This window comes from Pleuronectes platessa, chromosome 1 (assembly GCF_947347685.1).
Source record: "Pleuronectes platessa chromosome 1, fPlePla1.1, whole genome shotgun sequence".
Taxonomy (NCBI): domain Eukaryota; kingdom Metazoa; phylum Chordata; class Actinopteri; order Pleuronectiformes; family Pleuronectidae; genus Pleuronectes; species Pleuronectes platessa.
In genome coordinates, this window is record NC_070626.1 from 27,958,804 (window position 1) to 27,983,961 (window position 25,158).

The window sequence follows — 25,158 nt, forward strand, 5'->3', positions numbered from 1 at the left end:
CCCTCAGTGACACAGTGAAATCCAGCTGTGGGTCAGGTGAGAGGACTCGACCAGTTGGGGACTGGTTAACCGATGATACCTCCCACTGGCAGAATGGGACGAACGGGTAAAGGTTCCATGGTTTGTGCGTTGTTTCAGAAATGTCTGTGTTCACTGCTAACGCTGACGAATGTCCTCGATTAGCCGATTCTGCTGTGTAACATGTTTGTGGGGGGTTCTCTGACAAGTGGAACCTGATTCAAACAAATAGTGTACAGCTTCTTTTAGATGAGACCATTTGATTCTGTTAGTGTTGGTTTTATTTAGATATAACAGCCAGCGATGGAAACTCTGGGGGTAAGAACAATCTTTACCTATAAGGACATAAAGAAGGGACCGCCCGGCTTCTTTAAAACCATCGAGCTATTGAAAGTCTCTTCTCTATTAACTTGTTTGTAGTTTTTTTTTATTTGTCTGAGTGTTTTTACCTTTTTGAAACACTCAGTTTGGCCTTGGTTGTTGACTCAAGATGTGTTTTGGTCTCACTCTTGTCACAACCTTGACAAAGTCTATAATCTTTGAAAGCTCTCTTTGTGCAAACACGTATTTGAGGATCCTCCTGTTGCTGCGACTGATTCAGACTCGACTTCACCACAGGAAACTAAAATACCCCCCCCCCCCCCCGACATCTCTGGCACATTTGTAACTCTGGTGTAATATCTCTCTGAATTTTTCTGGTTCTATAATTTATATATCAAAGGAAACCTCAGGGTTGGGGCTGTTTTATTATTATTACTACATTAGTCCGGGGCTTGTGAGGAACTGGATCAATAATTGCGAGGACAAAGTGTTGCATTGCATTTCCCTCACTTGCTTTATTATTGACCGTGTTGCATAGAATATGCTTTTAATCATTCGCCATCTCGACTTGTGACGGGACAGAGTGTGTTAGTATCTGAACTACACATTAAACCTGAAGTGCAAAGGTGACAGAGCAGAAAACTAAAATGAAGAATTGCTATAACCACTGAAGTCTGGAGATTTTCCTGCACATTTCCAGAGGGAAAGATTTCCAGGAAATGTTTGAGCGAGCTCGTGTGAGGAGGCAATTTTCCAGAAAGACGAGCCACACAAGTAGAAGACGTCAACGATGATGTAAATTCAATAGGACAAGATTTGAGGGCAATTGACCGAAAGAGCCGGTGCTGGTGTCGATGGCTGTAGAATCAAATAAAATTCTTCTCACAGAATGTGAAAGTCAAACTCCAGAAAGTGTCTGAACCCTGTTTTCTGTACGTTTTCATGTCTGAACGCATGAACGCAGCTGATGCTTGATTCTCCTCAGTCCCCTGCTTCTGACTCGAGACGTGATGTTTACTCCGACCACGAGTAAATGAATATTTCATATCCTCGTATATATAAATGATCACAAACAGCCTCCAGGTTCCCGATCAGCCGCCGCGTCCTGATTTCAAAACCATCTCCGCTGCCGATGAGGTGTTTACCAGCCGCAGTGTCACACACACACCTCCTGGTTCTTGCTGATAAGGTCTCATCCACGATTTCTCCAAACCTGGATCAGACCTCATAAGAAAGTAATTCAGGAATCAATCGTATCCATGGACCAAAGCCCATCCGAAGCCAACGGAGGCCACAGCTCCAGGGGAACAGTTCTTCTCCACGTCCATCTGCTGGGAGTCATTAGGTCGGCTGATTGCTCTGCACGGGAGCACTTGATAGCAGCAGGTGCGTCTTAAAGTGCCGACGCTGCTCCCCCCCCCCCCCCCCCCCCCCCCCCCCCCGATGTTCTCGGCTTCCAGAGACATCAACTCCCACCAATTTAAGTGTTGCACGATTAAATCCGAGAGAGGTTTTGTGAGAGCCTGTCACGGCTCACTCAGTCGAGATTTAAACATTCCTGAACGTTTGTTATTTCTCTGATCTGGAATCCTGGATGAAAAGGATTTGAAAGAAGAAGGAGACTTGGATACATGGATGTGCTTTTCATGTCGGCTTATATAAATATAACTTCTCTAAATTATTTAAGATGTTGACGTCCATTTTCCCTTTTCTGGCCAACTTTCATAGTATGGATAGAAAGTGGATTAACCCCCTGAACCTGAATGTCAAATGTAAAATTAAATCCCTTCAGAGTCAGTGAAAACAGTTACCTCCTTCTTATAATGTCACATATTCATATTGTATCATTCTGCCCTGCGGCTCACTGCACTGCGGCTGCACAACATTTGCACTGAGGGAAATATCTTGTGAATCAATGTATTTATAGGATTCTGCATAACATAGTTTTTTTAAATGATTTCCATTAGTGTGAGTGCAAAGAACTTTACGACATTTGATGATGTTTCTATTATGTGATATTATAAACATATTTTTTTTATACGTGTGATATTACCTATGGTTTTATATATATTATTAGCTTTACGTTAGTGCTGGGATTCATTATCATTATTCTACTTTTTCTGAATTATTTTCATGTCATATAACAACTCTGTCTCCTGCAGTTGTATTTGTATAGTGCTCTTTTGGATTATATTTACAGACAATGCTTGAAGCCACCATGATCTTGTGGTAAGAGGTTGGAGGGGATGGTACAGAGCAGGACTTTGACCCCAGAGCGCACGGCAGACGCTCTGAGGACGTGGTGCTCAACAAAAGCCCCTTGTTTGAGGCTGGAGAAAAAACCTGGAGTCGGTTAACCCCTTACTGCCTGAATTCATTTCCAATTATGTAAAAAAAATATTATTGGTGTTTTTGGCCTGTCATACAGATGCTAAATTAAGTGGAGATTGTTAATTTCAATATAGCATAAACAAAAGATATAAATTTAGGTATGAGGCAAATTGGCGACATTAGGCATAATGGGGCATAGGCCTAACCTTGATTTAAAAAATGTTGTTATGTAGATTATTATATTGATGCTGCTTTGGCTTGAAATTGAATAACAACATATGTTTTCTGTACAATCATTGCTGTTCCATCATAACAGTATTTCAAATACAGCTTAATACCTAAAAATAACTTTGCTGCCCAGTCTCAAGGGGCTAGAATGTATTTTCCACTCCGACCACTAGATGGCGGCAGACTGCTTCCAATACCTTCCTTGGTATGTGTAGTATTCGCACCATCAGGCACAATCGTCACCTCGGCGGCATTCAGACCAGAATGGGGTTTGAGGCAAATTTGCGACATTCGTCTACAAGGGGTTAAACAAATGTCCGCTCCGAACCTGCCTGGTTGGAACGGGCTGTTTGCTCGGCCTGTGAAGCTCAGTTGTTGTCAGAATCAGTTGTTGTTTCTGTGAATGCGAAACCTTTGTGGTGATCAACAACTTCGTGCCAATGCTGAATGCACTGTACGAGCATGTGTTGTATTTCAGGATCAGAACAAATGATGATCGTGCTGTTACACTCGGTCAACTTCTCTGACATTTGCCACATTTAGTGATCGATGACATTTCACTTGCTTGGACAGAAAACATAATCCAGTCGGCATCACGATTCCTTCCACAGCTATATGGATTAGCTGTAGTGCTGTAATAAGGTTGTGGGTTCGAAACCTCATCCGGAGCCTTTCTGTGAGGAGTTTGTTCTCCAAACACATGCAGGTTAAACAGCGCCTCTCACCTGCCATTTGAGTGTTAGTGTGAGTGGTTGTTTATCTCTACGTGTCGCTGCTGTGATGGACTGATGACCTGTCCAGTGCGAACCCGCCTCTCGCCCACTGTCAGCTGGGATCTATCTTCCCCAGCCCCAGGGCGTTTCGTGAGGCTCTTACATTTCATATTATCGTTAGCTGATATCTCCCCGTCCTGGAGGAGTCTCATATAATAATTATGCCATTTTGCATATGGCAAAGTGATTCGAGTGCGGAGAAAGAAGCCGTTCTCAAATCAGGGCTCATTAAGATCAGGCAACACTTGAGGGAACTGGGGGGCTGAGGGTAATTTACTTCAGCGTGATTCCTACATAATCAATTCCAAAATGGCTGCCTCGGAAGCTGAGGCAATTTCACAAAGGAAAGTTTTTGATGATTTTCATGGCTTTCGAGCTGCTGTCACAAATCTTAATATAATCTATGAAGTCAAATGACACGACTCGGCTCCTTGTTTCAGAGGATGAGGTCACACTCGATGACATAAGTGTGCAATGCTTGATTAAATATGAAACAGTGATATGTTCCCACACAGCTGCTGCGTTTAACCCGATGGTTGCTGATCTGGGTTCACATTCTGTTTGCACCTGAGTAGGATTGTGATTCGTGGGGCAGTTGCAGCTCCTGGCGTGAGGGAAACCAGATGAATCATATCAGCCGTGTTTGAGCCGGTGCCTCCGATCTGACGGAGCCCTGGGACTGGACGGCTGCTGTCACCGTGTCTGACAAACCGGGCGCCGCTGCAACAAATCAGCCTCCTCCCAATCCCAGTCGATATAATGAGAGCAGACCTGCGGGCGGCTGGAGGTGCATGCGAGCGCACACTGCTGTGAGTGTGCATGTGTGTGTTCCTGCTGGCAGAGCAGAGGAGGGGGGAGGAGAGAATACTCAGGAGATTAGAGATTTATTGATTACTCTTTGCAGTGTCTCTCCCTCCCTCCCTCCCTCCCTTCCTTCCTTCCTCTCTCCATCTACTCTGGATCTTCCACTTGGTTTATTTATAGAGGGTTGTAGAGGGCTGTGTTTTTTTGGCTCTGCAGTCTGTTACAAGCTTCTAGTCACCTGCCTTCTCTTAAACCATCCAGCAGCTTATCGAGTGAACCTGCATGTCGGCCTGTGTGAAGCGCTGGGAGGACACGACGGCGGCGATGGGCTCTTGCAGGGAGCGGGGCCCAGTTTCCTCTCAGTGGTTTCGAATGCTCCACGATGTCTCACACAGCTGCACTCTGAACAGCGGTGAATTGTAAATGGCGTCTCTGTGCATCCTCAGCTGCTCTGATGGGCATGAAAAGAACCAGCACATTGCAGACATGGTCGTGACTGTGTCTCTGAATGAATGGGTGCACAGGGTTGGGGGGGCAGAGGGGGGGGCGGACAAGGGAGCGGGGGCAGGTGTCAGCAGAGACTTGGCAGTTGGTGTTTGGATTCCCCCGGAGGCTGCAGGCCCTGTGCATCAGGATGTGTGGGTTCTGGTGGTTTCCCACAGAGGGGTGTCACGACTGAATCTTATCCTCCACACCAGGACAAGCAGACAAATGACAGTGTGTGTCCGTCCCCCCCCCCCCCCCCCCCCGAGAAAAACAACAGCGTCAAAATGTTTTTTAAAACGATAAATATTAACATTCCGGTGGCGAAGCCGTGGAGCGGCTGCAGTCGTAAGTCACACAGGAGGTGACAGTGTAATATGTGGGTTTTGATGCTCATTCAAAACCTGAGCGGAAGTGTGAGTAATTCAGAACATCCCGAAAGAAAGTTTCTAAAGATAAGTTGGGTGAACGGATCAAGACAAATGCAGCAAAGTGCAAAGAGAGCAGAGAAAGAATAGAAGAACATGAATCATGAGGTTTTAGGTTCACTACCGAAGAGACGATTGGAGACTTAACATCAGATCTTTGTGGAGCGATGAGGAAAATGTAACATTTTTCTTTTTACATTGTGTTTTTGTAGTTTTAACTTTAACGCTCGATTATTAGATCATCTGGTTTCTCTCCCTTCTTCTTCTGCAGTGATTCATTGGCGACCGACCACCAGCTGTTTATCATGAGAAACCAAATTTCATTACAGTAGTGAATGAAGAAAGTGCATTCATCTAATTTGTCCTGAAATTTGGTTTAATTTGGAAATTGTTGGATGGAAACTTGATGTAGAGACACACACTCCACACAGGGAGGTGGAGATGAACGGTTCGACAACATGTGGGACTTGAACCCGCGGCACCATTGTCTGGTTCTTCTAACCATGACCACAATCCTTTCCCAACCATAACCTAGTGGCTATTATTGTAACGATGACAATGAAGGATTATTTTAATCCAAACAATGATCTTTCCCCAAGTTGGTTTTGTGTCTAGACTCAACAGAAGTTTTTATAAAACACAGACACATCTTTCCTGTTGATTGTGCTGTCAAAACACTGTGTTGTTTAAAAAGGGTCATTATTACAAACAGTGGAGACTTAAAGGAAATCTTCATATTGTCATATTCCATAAAACCAGGAGAGAAGATTGATTGATTGATTATTTATTTAAGCCTCGGAAAACACAATGAGGAATAAGACCCTCACTTTCAATGGTGGGTCCGGGGGTACAATGAAGAGTTAATACATTGAGAAAATAAATAAAAAAAAAAGAAGATAGAATTCAGGATCAGTAGGATCAGTTCTTACAGCAGAGCAGAGAAAATCAGGCAGAGAGGATGAAGAGAATCTAATCCAGGACAGAGCGTGGAGATCATGTGATCAAGAGAACCATGTACATGTTGGAGGAGACGTGCATCGCCTTCATCGTGACGACAAAAGTCCGACCTACACAATGCATCCCGCCCAATGAGTGTTTGAACGTGTCGGAGAGTGGGAGTGGGAAGACGACTGCAGGAGGCTTCTCACCACAGCAGATTGCCGCTCGGCCTTATTTCACAGCTTTGCCTCGTGTGACAGCTGCTACGTCGTGATTTTATCAGAGAACATCAAAACGCCGGGGGCCTTGAACGCTCTACACAACTTTCAAAAGTCATCACGTGGCTACACAGTTCACACATTGTGGCTCCAACACCAGATGACAGGGTCAGGGACGCAGAGGAATTGCAGATGCGCGTTGAGGAGTCGGTGAGATCTCACCTCTGAGCACTTCACGAGTAAGGAGTGGGAAATTAGGGCTGGAATTGTGCGATTTGAACTTGGCCCGGGGGCAAGTGTGGTTCTTTTATCCCACTGCACCCTCCTAATAGATTGGAGGATATTAAGAACTGAAGTGCGTTTTTTTGCACAGAGCAGAAGAGCAGAGATGGATAATTTAACGAAGAAGTTATTATTGCCAGGAGAGAAGCCCGGGGGTTAAAAATCAATGTGATTTATTAAAAGGACAGTTTGAATATACAGTTATTCATGTGAGGTCCAGATGTATTCCCTTTGGGGATCTGAAGGTAGATTAAGAGTTGTAATTTCATCAGCATGGAAAACAATGTTATCCTCCAGTACATTCACACACATACACACACAAACACACGTACACACACAGAGACACACACGTACTGAAGATCTTCTGCGGCACGAACTCCAACTCCTCCAGCTTCCTGTAACTCTGTTATTCTGCTGACCACTCCAGACTGTCTGACTTTTTAAGACGTGTGGAGAACATCTGATTTCCAGAGGCTGTCAGGGCCCCTGTTCGGTGGAAAGTAGGTCAGCGTGTGTGAGTTTGCCCTCTCTCTCTCCAGGTGTGGAGCGGTTGAGATAAGCAGCGAGAGGTAACATTGTTGACTGTGTGTGAGCTCGCCAGCCTTCATGAGGCTCGGTGAGGGGCATGCTGGGATGCCAGAGGCAAACTTCAGCACATGCAAACACTCTAATACTACTCTGGGGTGTATGAGTGTTTGTGTGTGTGTGTGTGTGTGTGTGTGTGTGTGTGTGTGTGTGTGTGTGTGGGTGTGTGTGTGTGTGTGTGTGTGTGTGGTTCAGGTAGTGCTCATGTGTGGACTTACATTTGTGGAGATGCTTAAATTATAGATTCTTCTTCCTTCTGGGAAAAAAGCAAAGCAATGTAAATCATTATATTTGAAGGTGAATACATGTGAGGATAAGGTTGGGTTTAGGTTTAGATTAGATCAGTGTTGAGGTTATTTGATAGTTACTGTAAAATGTTGATTACACACACACTCACACATGCAACCTAATTATGTCACATTCAGGGTTCGGCCACTTGAAAACTGTTTCCACACATCACAGAAAGACCAGAGAGCAAGATGAGATCTGAATATCAAAATAAAAGAGTTTAACTGGGTTTAATGAGTGTGATGTGCAGAAAGTCACATTTTAATCTCTTATAGCCGAGTCACTGAAAAAAATAACAAACTAAGAGCACTGGCCTTACGAAAGCACATTTACATTTTGAACTTGGATCTGCACAAAACCTTCACACACTCATTAATATCTGCTCCTTAAACATCTTGTTTTTCATCGTAAGATTCAAGAATTATTCTCTGAGAAATAACCAGAATGCTAACCATGAAACCAGAGAGGGCTTTTACACTGATCACTGATATTTTTAAGGAAAGGATGTGAATACTTCTTTCTCCCTGAATTTCCCCCCCAAATAAGTCAGTGAATTTTAATAAGGTGCGACGAGTTGGCCCAAATGTGCTGCAGTTGTTTTTGTATTTTATTTTCCAACTCTGCTTCTGCACAGCTCATGTTGTGGAAACACTTCAGTCACTCACTGTTTCTAGCTCGGAGTCGGTTAACAAAGCCCCAATTAATGCAGGAAACGCTCCTTGAGCCCCAAAGGCTTTCTTTCTTTCTAACAATCAAATTAGACTAATGAGGTTCTTATTGACTACCAGGACTAGCCGTACGACTTGAGAATGACTAACAGTAATCATAATGACAGGTTGTGACGGGGGTTAACCTGTTGTCCCACCAGCACTAGAGATTGAATCCTCTCCTCCGTCGTGTGAAGTAAACAGATCAGCTGGCCATTGTAAACTGGGTTATTGAGACTCTCTACACATTAACTGGTCCCTGCACAACGTTGAGCCAGAGAGAAAAGACACAATCACGCACTTCAATAGATTTTTTTGTGTAGAGGAGATAGAGGAGATCTAGTGATTTCTGCAAAACAACGGCAAATGAGCATGTGTGTGTCTGTTGTTGGTTGTGTTGTGTTGTGTCCTTTTGTGTTCAAACTGACGGAGACACTTTTCTTAATTTGATTCTGTTTTGTTTAGTGGAGAAGCTGCCGTCCTCCCTCTTGACCTGCCACCCCCCCACTCTGTCCCAGAGGAGCGGGTGCAGACGGGTTGTTTGGTTTATTAATGTGCATGTGTAGTTTGCCTGAATCATTTATTATTCATCTGATCGAGGTTCATTAGGATCAAAGGAATCGAGCGGATCAGAATATTAACTGTGTTGATGAACCAATGGCGCTGTCCATGGTGCTGAAGTCTCAGAAAGATTGTAGATGCACCCTTTTCTCTCAGTTTGTCTTCGATTTGTAATATTTATATAATGTAAACACTCAATTCTATACTACACCTTAGTATATATATATACTCTATTAGTCAGAGTAACAACAAGCCGAACCCATGTTGTCCCAGAAGAGCAGGAGGATCAGAGACACACTGCAGCCAAGTCTTGCAGTGCTATAACATTTGTTTTTAATATTCCTGTTTTTATTCAGTGGCGTCTTCGCTGCAGAAAATCCATCCCAGACGAAGCCTCCTCTGTAACAGAATATTTCAGAGGAGACAGGAATGGATGTAGGTTTTGGAACAGATGATGGAAACCCTGGAAACAGAGTGGGATAATGTGACTGAGGAATTTAACCCGAACTGAACTGCACCATGTTCAGCTGATACAGTCACATTACTGAAGGTTAGGTTTATACAGACAAAAATGAAATGTGTTTTTGAAAAATAAGCATTAGGAAAATACATTATGTCCATTTATAGGGGAAGTCTAGGCCAACATATGTATTCAGCCTATTGGGGAAAAACATTTTGATGAAATCTGTGTGTATGTGTGTATGTGTGTCTGTGTGTGTGTGTGTGTGTGTGTGTGTGTGTGTGTGTGTGTGTGTGTGTGTGTGTGTGTGTGTGTGTGTGTGTGTGTGTGTGTGTGGTTGAGTGTGAGCAGGGGGTTCTCCCATCGGGCCACCCCGTATTAAAAAAATGACAAATCACTTTCTGTGTGTAGAGAGACCCTGTGCTGATATGAAGTAGGTTCCCAGAGCCTTTAAGGATCAAACAGCTGCACAATCTCCAAAAAAGAATTAATTTGACAGAAGTAAAAAGAAAAACCGAAAAAGCTAAGACGGGAGGTTTGTTTACTCCTTGAAAAAAAAAAATACTTCAAAAAGGCAAAACAAACATCCCACAGTGATTCTGACGGTTCTGAAAGAGCTGTGGGCAAATTTTCACCCCAGATTTGAGCTGAATACTTTATAACAGCCCGGATAAAAGAGCCAGAGCAAATGTCTATTATTCAGCTAATGTGAAAGGAGCTGGCTTTTGTTCTTTGTACTGTACTTTGTAGACTCGGCCGTCATCAGCTTCATTAAACGTCTACAAAAGGTAAATCACAAATGCCACAGAGACCAGGAGAACACTGTTCCACGTCCTCCCTCTGCAGAGCCAATCAGGAACAATTTATCTTTACAGGCTTCGCAGATTACGAAGTCTTTTATCCCAACGTTTTATTCACGGCTCCTGCAGAGTGCCCGAGTTAAATTTAAAACTTTTCAATGCTTCGCAGAACTTTAACACCTGATTCCCTCTCATAGCAGCTAATGTGTGGAGCCTGTCAGTGGAAACCATGGAGTTGATACCAAGTGTAAGAATGTACTGACATGTTTCACACTTTTATAAAAATGAAACTGATAACATAATCATAGCACCTTTAACTCTTACCACACCTTTCAGGTACAAACTTTATTCACGTTTGAAACAGGGTTAAAACTTTTCAGGACTAAGAAATGTTATTGATATAAAACACGACCTGAACAATAAGCATTATATTATTGGATGGATTGACTAAGGCCTTGTCTACACCACTGCATATATATTTCCCCTTCCATTTAATGGAATCTCCGTCCAGATGAGAACACAAAAACGACAACACAGCAACACAATTGTTTTTGCTGCTTTTGTTGTTGTTTACGGAACATACTCATTATACAAAGCAATAGTATCCAGGAATTCAAGAAACAGTGACGTCATTTTTTCTCAAATGCTCCTTATAAGGCGTTTGTGAATATCTCGGTTTTAGCAAATGAAAACACTTCTTGTCCTTTAAGGGTTAAACACAGAGGAAGATGTTTTTATTGCAAAAATCTGCACAGGGTTTAATATGTTTCACAGATTTGAGATCTGCTGTAATTCGATTTTTTCAGCCTGTTTCACAAGATCACATACAAAAAAATTTAGAACCAAAAACCGCCTTCTACACCCATATGGACGCACACTTCCTGACAGCGGCTACAACGTGAGGATGATTTCCTCAGAGAGGATTACAAAGTCCTTCCTGGCAGAACTAACCAATCCCCCCTTTAATGTAAATGAAATATAAATAAATATATCATTCAAAAAGTAATCAACAGCGACCTCACGGAGCTCTCCACCTGATCTTATGTTAAACATGAACCCACTCAACAGGGAGTGTGTTGTGTTAGTGTGTTATTACTATTACACCCAATCCCCCTGGTTTCCATTACATGTCATCTCCCCGGCTGTGTGTGTGTCCTGTGCAGAGGGTTGTGTAAACAGAGGAGGAGGAGATGTGTTTGTTGTGTGTGGCAGTCAGAGGCGGAAATGGATTAGTCAAACTTATACGGAGGAATATTAAGAACACACCCACAGTGACAGTGCAGAGTCCTGGCGTCGATTAACTCCACCAGGTTCCTGCTTAAAGCTCAGATATGTGGGTACATGTGGAAATGTGTGTTTTTGTCTTTTGCGGTGGATTAAATGCAGACGTGACCTGCCAGTAAACTCCTTCACATGATGATACAGGGATTAGGATCCACTGGAAGTTGTGAGGCAGTTCACTGTGAAGGGGAGGCAGGTTTACATCCTGGAACAAAGTAGAATGACATTCAGCACAGCGCACGCCTCAATCAACAGTCCCCCTTAAGTGTATTCAAGCTGCACCACATTTCACGCACTCCCATCAGCCCTATAAATACGCCTGATTTTTTATTTCATCAAGATCCATCAATTCTTCCCTGAGAAGTGAAATGAAAATCCTGGATCCAGCCCCCCCAACATTTAACGGGCTTCTTCCCTCAACCCGAAGCTCATCCTGCCACCAAGTTTCATGTTAATGTGTTAAGACGTTTTTGTGTAATCCTGTTTACACACAAATGAGCAGAGGTGAAAGCAGAGTCCTCGGTGTGGGTGAGACACAACATCAGGATTAACGACGAGGAGGTTTTTTAAAAACATGACTGGAAGAAGAACGAGCTGAACGAGTGAACTCTTCCATCCTTCAATGGGCTGAATGGAGTTCGCCCAAATAGAAAGTTTTTTAAACAAAAACACCTTCCACTCATTTAAAATCTGAAATCCTCTCATTCTGCTCTTTTGTACCGATGTGATCTTTCTGCACAGATATGAACTGATATCGCCGGGCCAAGTCACGGCACACATCAAAGCAGGGGAAGATCAAACGGGACATTTGTGGGATGAGATTTTTTTCTGTGTCCCTGGAACAGCTTGATAAATCTCTCTGTATAAGGGTTGAATACATTCATACACAAAAAAAAAACACAAAGTATGACACATTTACATAACTGCTGTGTGGAGGGAGAGTGATGGGAGCAGGGAAAAATTGCAGTTGAAATGTTATCACTTTGTGTTTTATTACCTCTGCAGAGGATGGAATGTTTCCACCCGTGTGTGTGTGTGTGTGTTTGTGTATGTGTGTGTATTTATTCGTCAGCAGGATTATGCAAAAGGTGCTGAACCGATTTGCACCAAACACTGAGGGGGGGGGGGAACCCATTAAGTCTCGGGAGCAGATCTGGTTAAAAGGAGCAAATTCCATAACGTTGCGAGATGAGGTGTTTGTCAACATTTGCGTCGAGTTCTGAGGATATAACATATTTATGTCTCGATGTGAAAACTCTGACATTCGGAATTGCTTGGCCTCGGCGTGTGTGTGTGTGTGTGTGTGTGTGTTTTCAGCTGAGTGGCGTCTCCGGTGATAAATTCCATCACACGTCGTGTCACCTTCACATAAAGGAAACACGCACTCCCAATTTAAAGTCAGTTGTGCTTCAAGTATTTTGCTTTTCTGAAAAGGTTTGTATAGCATAAAAGATTAAAGATGAACTATGACCGGTTTACAGAAATCTTAATATATTTAGTTTGAGTGTCCCAGGTTGACAAAACAAATTCTTTGTCCATCTTAAGACCGGATTCTCTCAGAACCTTATCTTCTACGATACGAGCACATAAGCCTGTCTCCTGCCAAAACCCAGATCAATGTGACATGAATACATTTCCCCGCTCCTTGATCGACTCTTTGATTTAAAACTGGTCGTGTGGGACCCTGCTCCTCTGAGTCGTGAAGAACATGCAGGTTCTATTTCCCCCTGTGGGCAACACAAACATGTTTTTTTGTTATTCCCTTCTTTTCTCACAGCTTGTTAAACAAAAACAAAACAAAACCCAAATGAGGAGCCGAATGGGGCGTAGCTGCAAATGGATTCAAAACTAAAGAAGGGATCACGGGGGGGTGGGGGGGGGTGGGGGGGGTGTTGAATTAGTTCAAATGAATTAATTTGTCACTGCAAATGTGCTGATGGTGTGAAAGTTGATTCGTGTTGGAAAGCTCCCGCTGATTTAGGAGGAAAATTATGCTCTCTAACAAATATGCAGTGTTTTCAATTACCGATTTTATTCAGCTAACATGTGTTGGGCATCACAGGCTAGAAGATGTAAGTCTGTCAAGACTTAATTAACTGCCCTAATTAGCCGTATATTCTGCTGGCGACATCCATGTAACGTGCTGTGAGCTGCACAGGGTCGAGTGGAAGCTTCTCTCTGCACTGAGACTCGGAGGGAACCAGAGAGGAAAGAGCTGCGGGGAAGTTTGATGCCTGAGTAACGAAGGGCGAGGGATGTTTTTTGCATCTTTAAAATTCCCAACGTGAAGGCAGCAAACAGCCCACGGAGCGGCACAGCTTCCTGTTTACACAACGGTTTACTAAGAAACACAGTTTGAGCAAAGACATGCGTGATTTGGGTTTATTGACTTTGTTTTTTTTATTTTTCTGTTAAAAAACAGCAGGTCTGAAAGGTTTGAGTTTGGTTTCATTTAACAATTGGAAGACAGTTTTTAAACCCAGCAGTTTATAAAATCCAAAAAACACCATGAATCAATACAGAGCTGCATTCAAATTTATAAAAGATCATTGAATTTTTGTAGTGTACTTCAAATCTTAAAATTGTCCTACAAATACTCAAACAGTTATATTTTAGTGTGAAGAACAATATTATATAGCTGCATTTAAAGGGAAATTCCAGTATTTTAAACAACCTGGGCCCTATGTTTATAAATGTGGGTGTGTTAATGAAAACATGGTGGGGTGGCTATGACGTTATCTTATGTGGCGACTGCGACATGTTATTTTTCAACAATAAAAGGTTAAAATTGTTATTCTGGGTCTTTGCTAAGAATCTGGCAACATTACACTCGTCTCACTATGACTATGATTATGACACTAGAAAATAACTTTTCTTTCCTGCACAAAGTTGACACGCAAACTGCAGAGAGACTATTTTTACATTGTTTTATGCTGTCACTTGTTTGAATGACGCATTGCTGAGCTGAACACAATTTTCTGCTTGGATTGGCAGTAACGTTCTATTCTATTCTTGTTCTATTGAATTTTGACTTTCGACAAGCTGCTGCACGGTTGAGAGCAAAACATCTCGTTGACCAAGTCATGTGTAATGTTACCGGACTCCCAGCAAAGACCTAGAATAACAACTTGATTAATTAGTTTGTTTCCCCATAAGATTACACTGTAGCCCCTATAGGACCAATTCTGAATATTTGTGTAGAAACATTCATTCACTCTAAATTGTATGAATGCGAGTGTGAATTGTTGTTTGGCTCTTTTGGCCACTGGCGCTTCCAAACCCCACATTTATAAAAGTAGGATCCAGTTTGAAGAATACTGCAGTTCCCTTATAAGGGCTCTGAAGCAGCTCTAACTGATTAACTGTTCAAACTCCTCCACTCAGTGGCAGAAGGAAAATTGTCAGACCAGAGCACAGTTGGTTCAAAACACACCGTGTCCGTCCTCTGCCTCCCACGGAAGTGTGAAGGGGGGGGCAGCAAACTTTATAATAAGACTCCAGACTGCAGCTGCTGTACAACAGGAGACTGCAGAGCCCTCAGGACGGCTGGTGGATGAACCAAGGAGGGAAACTTTACTCTCAAACACTTCAACCTGCCGGTGAGAAAATCTGCTCTGCAGCCGGCGAAAGTCCATACTTTACTTGAGACGTTTTTAAAAAGCTTCTTGGTGAGGAGATGTGGTGGGAAAGTGTTAAAAGCTGATAAAGAAAACTACTTGTGCTCATTCGGCTACACACTTCTATCCACAGGAGGACGACAGTAAATCTTAAGCAACGAAGCTCAATCTGCTCAATAAGGCAAAGTAAAGGAGATCAGATAAAGACGTGAACCAATAGAAGAGTCAGTTACACATGTTCGGGTGTTAGAAAACACATTGGTCTTTAAACCGCCCACACACTGCTCCTGTGAATGTTTCACTCAAACCCTCCAGAGTTGACTGGAACAGATCCATCATCCTCTAAACTCGTACATTTATATACAGATATATTTTTAAAAGGACCTCAGGGTCTTACTAAAGCTGCAGAGACATTATAGAAAGCAGGGCTGGAAAAAAAAACGTCTGGTCCACAGGCTGGAAACTGCCCACGAGGGTTCACAAGGCAAATAATCATCTAATCTATCCACTAAATCCACAAATCTCACATCTAGCGCTGTGCAGCAGCAGCAGCAACTGGGACTCGCCCATCAGATTGATGTTGATCCCAATAACAGACTATGGTTCACTGCAACGGCTTCAACAACTTATTCTTGAGTTTCACTGAACTTTGAATAAAAGGGTGAACAGCTCTCTTTGCAGCAGCAGCTTCAGGTTCTTTTTCAAAATAAAAGCACTCCAGAGTTACCGTGGATTGAATCCATTCTTTTAGTTGTAAATATTTGTATACAAAGAAATACAGTAGTTATACTAGAAACCTCATTTCGGCTGTAGTTATATATTTACAGGTGTTTACAGGTGATCCAACTGAACAACAGACCACAACACTTACCCGTTAAATAAACATGAAACGTTACAGTTTCATTTAAACTTTCAACCAACATCACCAAACAAACAGCCCATTCCAAACAGGCAGGTTAAGAAACACACACTGCACTAGATAACACAAAAGAAGCAACTCACAAACAGCACATTTAGTTTTTTCTGCTCTTAAAACACAGAGTATCAGACTAACTGGCCCTGCAGGGTGGCGTCTTCCAGCTGTGTGCCTGTCGGAGCAAAGGCAACATGAACAAGCTTCACGCTGTCAGTCAAGGGAAGTAAATTGGGATGTGGCACCTTCCAAGAGAATCGGACAATAAAAAGTAAAAGGCCAGTCTGAGCTCCAGAGCGCCTCGTCTCCACGGGCTCTCTCTCTCACGTCTTTCATAAATCGTATATATATTTAAAAAGGTAATAGAGATCTAAAGTTTGAGGTGTATTAAAAACCAGCAGCCCTCATCATCAGGAGATTCAAGGAGCTGGATTCATCCTCCTGAGACAAACTGAATACGTGATCCAGTCTTCAAAGTGTCACCGAAGAAATAATACATGAAGCACGTGAGGTCAAACCAACATTCATCGGTGTGTTATCCATGAGAAACTCTCCTCGTTCTCTAATCATCGACCACATTTCATTCATGTATGTATGATTATTCCAATTATGGACCCTAATCCCACTGATTAAATGGTATTAATATGTATTTCCCGCCCGGGCGCTGGACGGGGCGCTCCTCACTGCAACGGAGATCAGAGCAGCTGTATTCACACACTGTGAACGTGGTCATTAAAACCTTCACCTGGATTATACATGGCAAAGCCCAGGGGGGGTCAAGAAGATCTACTGTACATTATATGGGGGAAAATCAAATGAAGTTGTAAAATCAGCGTAGACATTTCTGCTGAGCTGTGAATAATCAGGGAGAGGAAGTTTAGTTTAAAGCGTATATATTTAAGTAAAGAGTGTTTTCTCTTCCCACTGAGCAGTCGCTGTCCCGAGCCTGAATCAGCAGCCGGTGTCAGAGGCTCTGCGTCAGATAAACAAAGCTGCAGCCGGGGGGGGGGGGCTCTCCAGATGGCCACATCAGTTTAAACACTGTAAACCTGTGTGAGGGAAGAGATTTAAAGCTGCTGGTTTCGCTGGAGGAATTCCAATCGAGACCAAATTGTGACAAGAGAAAAAAAAAATAAGTACTTCCCTGTTACAGCTGCTGGATTGAGTGGTTTGTTTTTTTGCGATACTTCAAAGTTAAACGCACAAAAACAACAGCACATTAAGAAACTGTGAAGCTTTGGATGCAAGACGTCAGTTTCTAAACAGCTAAATTCAACTCCACTCAGTTAGAGGGAACAATCCGTCAACTGATTGATATGTTGACTGATAGAAGATAAAGTGATTTATTGAGTGAAAATGGAAAATAGCTGCTTTTTCCAGCTGTTCAGATGCTGCGAGCTTTTACTTTTATAGTTAAAATGCAAAAAAATACACAATTTGAAGATGTCACATTGTCACTATTTAAGAGTTTTACAGAAACCAAATGCAAATGCCACACGAGGGAAGTCTTTGATTAGATGTACGGGTTTTGTGCCCAGTTAAGAAGTCCTATCTGGCAAAGGTTTCAAGCAGCACAAGGGCAGAGCTTGATGAAAAAAAACTCAAAGGGAATAAACATGAGAAAACTCCAGCCTGCTGACGGAGGAGCTGACGGAGGAGCTGACACTGAACAAAGGGAAACACAGACACGAAGGTTGTGTCTCAATTCAGAACTGTCTCATTTCCAAGGCTCCTTCAGATGCGGCCGAGAAAAATGCTTCCTCCCATCCTTGAGAGAAACTCAGGCTCCAGTGGGTAGATCATTCCCGGCCAAAACATATCCCAGGATTCATTGCTCTTCAGCGACGAGCCATTTCTCAAAGAGGTAATGACGGAGGCGGTCCTCTAGGGCCACGTGGACCGTGTCCTCCGAAGGATGCAGCCCCTGAATCCAGACCCATTGAATCCAGACAGGAAGTTAACAAGACACAGGAGAAAGTAATGAAGGTTCCACGGGCTCCAGGCACAGGATCATGACATTAACAGAGTTAAACCCAGTAAACGAATCTGGGATCAGTTGCATTTCAATAATTTCACACTGCCTCTCGTCAACATGCTCCAGTGTGATGTGGCTCAGTAAGACACATTTACACTTCTTAAGAAAACTGCAATTTTGCTTTCTTGCAAATCCAGGACCTAAACATAGAAGGTGTTATCGATTAATTTAGTCCTGGTCGGTGTGAATATACTTCTGTATCTCTTATGCACAAGAAGATCCCAGTTCTGAACTGTTTTTTAACTGGGAAAGGCTCCAAATGACCATGCACAGTAGCCAGCATATCATAATCATATAATAATCACATCTGTATATACACATATATATCCCATATCTTAAAACATTGCATTCAGACAATTAGGCAAATACTTCATTCTAATCCTCCTCGTCCTCCCGTGGACTGTTAGACTTTAAGAAACTGGCTATGAAATTCAAATAAGTGATGAAAGTGAGAAGAGATGTTTTCGGGTCAAATGTCTGTGCAAGCCCACGCAGGGAAGTGGGTTATGGGTAACGTAGGTCGCACACAAACCTCCAGCATCTCAACAAGGCATTGTGTGGATTTGTGAGCGGGCTGATTGGTTTCTCCACCTCCAGAAGGTCGAGGAAAGAGAAGAAAAAACAGAGATATTACGATTTATGTACGAGTTCAGGAGATTGCCAGAAAGCGATGCTCACAATGGACATTTCAAGTTCTCGACAACAATATAAAGGTTTAGCTGCTGCTGCTGGAAATAAAGCTTCTATCTGGATGGAGTGTGGTTTTGGTTAGTTATAAATAAACATGTGTCTGAAGTCACCGTGAACTTCACTGTGACTGTTGTTGTCTCTGGTTCCACCGCTGCCTCTCGTGCACCCGGGGCCAGATGCATAAACAACGTGCACTGTAAATAAAACCATGCATACACTATGTCCCACATATGAACTGGAATAAAATAGTATGTACTGTGAATGAGTGCACCTACATTTCTTTATTATTTTACGTCAGAGCATCAATTTCCCTTCGTTAATGACCTTTAAATTCAAACCTGAGCCGTGAAGCACAAAGTGAGTTTAAACACGACTCTCTGTTATAACTCTACTGTTCAGTCCCTGATCCTCCTCCTCAGCAGGATGATGGTGTGAAGGTTTATCTGATGAATAAGTGATATGGACGCTCTGGAAAACAACAGCCAAGCGTAACGAGTCCCAATCTCAATCAGGGAAATGGGACATTCTGCTGTTAATGCGGTAGAGTGGGCCAAAGTACCGAAATGCAAACAGCATTACTACCAATCCATTCATGGCAAAAACTGATGGGGTAGAAATGACGCTTGTGAACGTTCAGCCAGTTTCCACGATGTGACAGATCTGCAGGAAACAGAATGGACGTACGTGCAGCTTTATAAATCTGATGAATAGAACTCTGATGCGTGTTTCTGTCTTTTCTGTGAACACAATGTGTGAATTCACAGCTTTATGCTTCCGACTCCAGATGCCAATTATCACGCAGGCATGTGGTTCCGTCCATAATCGTTGTGTCATGTCTGAGGGAAGCCAGAAATAGCTAATTGTTAACAGACACCGGTGTGAGATGCAACGAGAAGCATTCGCCTCTAACAAATGGAAGATGTCGCCAATTAATTGATGGCGAAGTTCCATCAATCACTGGTAAATATGGCTCATAGACTGGATATCAAGATGGACGACATGCAGCAGCATTATAGGCCCTAAGCCCCGCCCCCTCCGTTGTGATGGATGGGACAGGGACCAAAGTAAATGGTTCAATTATACGTCAAAGATTCCCAAAGATCCATTCTGTCATTGTAGGTTGTTGTTATCACACTGGCGTTCAAGTGTTCATTTCCCTGGCAAGTTTGTTTTTAATTAGCTATTGGATGATCTAAAAAATGAAAACTGAGACTGACTCACGATTGGTCCAGCACATGTATGAGCAGGAAGTCTCTTCATCTCCGTTACCGTGTAAATTATTACGTGTGAAGCAAAATGTACGAGATGGCATCGTTGGAATCCTCTGACTCTGTGAGCTTTAAAATGTTCAGAACCTATTCTCCGCGTCCCCCTTTCATCCCTCGCCCTTCGTCACCGCGGCCAAACTTCATTAGCGGCTGCACTCTGGGGGCGTGATAAGTGTCCGTTGTGAGCGGCGCTGACCCGGAGACCGTTCATCTGCCGAAGCTGCCGAAGTCTCCGAGCTGCTGCCTGAGTGAGCCGAGCCCCACATGAGTGCTTTTTATTTTAGCCTTGCCCTACTTCCAGCTCGAGAAGCTCATTAAATCAGATCTTGTGTTAAAGCTGGAAATGGAAAGAAAAGTGCATGTGAGTGTGTGTATGGAATGAGTGGAGTGGAGGGGGAGGGGGGGGGGGGGGCAATAATCATGTGTTTAACCATGTAAGTCTTATTGCCGCTGGGAGTTCTGGCAAGTGGCCGTGGAGAGAGTGCGACTGGCTGCGTGATGGATATTTCCAATAGTCAAAGCTGAAAATGCTGCATCATGAATGTGCAGCACATAATCACACACACTGTGAATTTCAGCCTCTAAAGGCCAAAGCAAACATGTTGCTGTTCATCAGGACACTAATGCATTAGAAGGAACACCCCAGATCTGCTGGTGTTGGACTCCAGAGAAGGCAGATCTCCTCCCAGAGCAGCTTAGCTCTTCTAACGCTGGGCCCAGCGGTCGGTAATTGGTCGACTGTATTAAAAACGTAGCCTCTTTAGTGAAGGTGATAATTTGACTTATGTCTAAATTAAGTCTGTTTAATTGGAGAGTCATAATTTCCTGCTTTGACGTGTGTGAAGAGTCGATAATGTCTTGTAAAGGAATCACGTTAACATGTTGATTTTACAACGCATGGCTTCTACATCACTGCAAGATGAATTCAAAAGCTATTAGCTGAAGTATTGTTTAGTACAGATGCATGTCTCCGGGTCTTGCTCTGTTGAAAGGGAGTTTGTTCTCTCCAGTGTCTCTAACTGGTTCATGGTGGGAACTGTGGGTTTCTCTGTATGATATGTGAGGTCTTCACTAACAATCCTCAAGTCTGGATCTACTTGTGAACTAAACTGCAGGTGTGAAAGTGAAGTTGAAAGAAAAACTTTTTCTGTTTATAAATGTCTTTTTGAGTTTGATAAATCTTAATTGTTTATTATTTGACGTTTTGTCGACCTGTTCTATCAAGAATTGTTTTTATACTGTTTGTTAATGTATGTTTATGTGAATGAATCTGAAAAAGCAAAAAGATTTGATTAAAAGACTGATACCCTCTCTACTGTCTATCAGTTTAGCTTTAGCATAAAGACTGGAGATAGGTATGAACAGCTAGCCTAGCTCCCTGCAGAGCTATCAAGCTCCACCTTGCAGCAGATTGTCCTTCATTCACTTTCTTTTTTTAAATGTATTGAACAAAAGCTTTACTGGTTCTGGTAGCTGGTTTTTGCTTCCTCCCATTTCCTTCCTCTGCATTCTGTTACAAAAAAAAACCGAAAGAAAGTCTTCAACCATTCTCATGCTCCACCATGTTCCACTGTGTCTGTGTCTGGGATGAGTTTGACCGTGTTATTAGCGAACTGACAGCATTGCACCTTCTCTCTGCTTTGCCTCTGCAGCTGGGAGGATGTGGCATACTGGGGGTGGGGGTCTGGCTCTCGGTGACCCAGGGGAACTTTGCCACCCTGTCATCATCCCTTCCCTCCCTGTCGGCGGCCAACCTGCTCATCGCGGTGGGGACCATCATCATGGTGATCGGCTGTCTGGGCTGTGTGGGCGCCGTCAAAGAGAGTCGTCCTCTGCTGCTCACGGTAAGTTATTCGTCAGGTTTCTCCTGTTCACTTCAAAAACAAGGCTCTGCTGCATCTTGTTGACAAATAGCGTCAATGACTTTTCAAGTAGAGCTATAATCTTTAAGAATTCTTTACAATATAGCCGCCGATTGAAATGACACGCCGGGGATTCAATCTGTGTCCTTTTCATGAGAAGCGTTCAGCTGCTGCAGCTGCCGTCACTCAGAGAAGCAACACACACACACACACACACACAAACACACACACACACACACACAAACACACACACACACACATACACACACACACACACACACACACAGTTAATCTTTCATTTTGCATTGGAGATTTGTGATAAAAGCACAGGTCTCGATCTCTGTGGCTTCATGAAGAAAGACAAGAGTGAGCTCTGCCGACAGAAACCCACAATCAACACAACCTGAATTAATTACACTGCTGCTGTTTCTACAGTGTAGTTTGGATCTGTGATGCTTCAGTATTGAATAGGAGGTGGATCTTTTTTATATGTTACTGAAGGCCGGTAACAGAAATGCTGCACTTCTGAACATAAGTGTCACAGATTGACGGAACAATTTGATTCACAGACCCGGATATTTCAAGTCACGACTGAGAATATTTCATCTTAAAAAACAATGATAAGATCTATTTTATTTATTTATAACACTGGGACACTCTGACCACAGTCTGCTGCCCCCCCGCTGTCACTTCACACTCGACAGCCGCACACTGAGCTGCCAGCCGTCCGTCTGAAGGTGACGTGCTGTGATCGGCCGTCACCACGTCGTTTATCTAGAGTGAGAGACGCCAAGACAGCAGAGAGACTATCAGAGTGAAAGATTCAGAAAGAAAGAAACCACTTTCGACCAGGAGTTCAACATTATCCAGCTAAATGAGTAACTTCCTGTTGTTATCTATTTTAATAACGGCCTGTAAGCCTGAGACATAATGATAGGTAAATGTGATAAGGTTGAAAAGTCAGAGCTGCAGGATCAAGGTTTGTCTAACACGTGTAATCTATTACTGTTACTTTTGTAATGTTGCAGTGAGTGAGTGACAGACCTACAAGAAGCACATTACCATTCTGTTACATCAGCTCGAGGGAAACCCTGTATGCAATTCATCGTTCTTTGATCGGTTTCCAGTTACAACATGTGTGTCTGAACTACACTTTTATCACAGAGGTGTGTGTGTGTGTGTCTGTGTCTGTGTGTGTGTGTGTGTGTGTGTGTGATGAGCAGAGAACTGGCTGTAGACCTAGCTGGGGCTGATTTGCATATTTATAGGTCCACGAATATTAAATGAGGAAAAGGTGAAGCGCTTCATCCAAATCATTCCAAGGCGATGAAGGGATTTCTTTTCTTTTTTTTATCATGTAGATATAAGAGATGAGATTCGAAGGTTTAATCAATGACAGGAGATGAACTTTAAGGTCCGAACACCTCGTGACATTTACCGTGCATCGTAATATCTTGCAGGAGTTTGAAGAAACTTAAAGAAAGACAGCCACGAGGATACCACTACTGAAGCTCATGTATAATAAAGATTAATCATTTCAAATAAATTCTCCATATAAGCTTTCCCTGGACAGATGTGGTTGTGGTGGTGCAGGTCTCGGCTGGTTGTCAGAGGCACTGGCCCCAGTACTCCCACTTGAGGGGGGGTTAACCACTGGTGTCAGTCACGTTGACACACTAACAGCACAGTGGTAATCCCAAGGAAGAGCAGCGCACAATGTCACCACAATTACCAGTTTTCCACCAGACTGTTGCTCTAACAATGCATAGCACATGTCACAGTGAATGGATCCTACATATAACACGCTTTGCAAATTGCCAGTAGATGGAGAAGCTCTATTATTTATTCATCAAGTGATTTTATACTAAATTCTCTACCAAAGGGAATTTTTTCTTGTGTAATTGATCCTTCCAGTTGTCTTTTCTCTTCAGTTTTAAGAAGATTTACATCGGAATTTGAATGATTGTGATTTAAAAAACCCAAATTTAAAATGTATACAAATGTGGACCAGTCCAATATTTTGCAAAGTCCGATATCTAAGGAGTCTAAAAATGCAATGTGGCTCCACAACGCCTGCACAGCACAGATAAGAGAGGACACAGTGAAGGACTACATGTCACATTGGGCCCCAATTTTCTTCTACCTGTTGGTCTAGTTAAAGATGCATTACCACAAATATAAACAGAATAAATAAGTACAAATAGTGACATGGACAGAGGGGCATTTTTAAATGTGATTTAAAAGCTGTGTGCCGTGTTTAATAGGGGACACATTTCCCAGCAGGACTGTCTGACACCGGCCGGGCTTCGAAGGAAAAAGTGACATATAACCACTGATATGCAAGTCAGGGCACAGGAAGTATCTGACATCAAATATCAAACATTTTACGCTCTAATTTATCAAGACTCTGAGCTGCATGAGCTCCAATTTTTAACCCGGGGGGGGGGGGGGGGGGGACGCTTGATAATGCGTTAACCCCTGATCCATACCAGATTCTCATTTATATTTACCCGTTTGGCACAGACCCACAACCGAGGGGATGATTTTGATAAACAAACCAACTCATGTAATCAACTCTGCACAGTGTTTATCAGAGGGGAGGAAAAATCTGCGTGTGTGGGGGGGGGTGGGGGGGGAAATAGGATTTAATCTTTTCCAAAATGGCGCAGCAGGAGTTAGCAATCACGAGCTCTGTGGGAAACGGGTTCCGATGTCGATCATGAGCTCGATCCATGACTTCTCCCCACAGTGACCACACCGGCTCCTGCACGGCGTCAATATAATGAGTGTGGGGGAATTATATAGTTTGCTTTAATGAGTGACAGGGAAGCCCATCCTTCATGCCCATTAGAGAAGTCTCCTCTTCCCCCCGAGTTTCAGGGCTAATTAGCACGTTGATCGCTGATGAGGGACGCGGAGAATCGCTGCATCACTGTGAGACGTTTGAGCAATTACTGCTTCGCTCCGCGCTGCCAGGATTATTATTCCTGTTTTCTGTGCGCCTTGTAATTTGTGGCATCACAACATCAGAGCGACTGATTTTCTGTTTTCGAAAATCATCTTTTTTTTTGCGATTCCGTGATGACTTCAAACACATCCCTAGCTTTTTATTTTTTTATATATATATGAATGTCAAACTTCATACAAACATATTAAAACTAAAAAAAGATAGCGTGGGCTCTAATCTTGTTATAGGGCAGAAATATTGCAGCAGCCTTTGGACTTAATGTTGGACTGGCAACCGATTACTCAAAGAAAAGGAAAAT

At 43.0% G+C, this 25,158-nt stretch overlaps 1 protein-coding gene across 1 annotated transcript in view; it reads left to right on the forward strand.

The window, feature by feature from the left end:
* Positions 1–25,158, forward strand: part of tspan4a (tetraspanin 4a) — a gene marked incomplete in the record, with an annotated part of 93,249 nt that overhangs the window by 23,454 nt on the left and 44,637 nt on the right. The window contains 1 exon segment of the mRNA XM_053428657.1: positions 21,683–21,874. Within this exon segment, the coding sequence (XP_053284632.1) occupies positions 21,683–21,874 (192 nt within the window).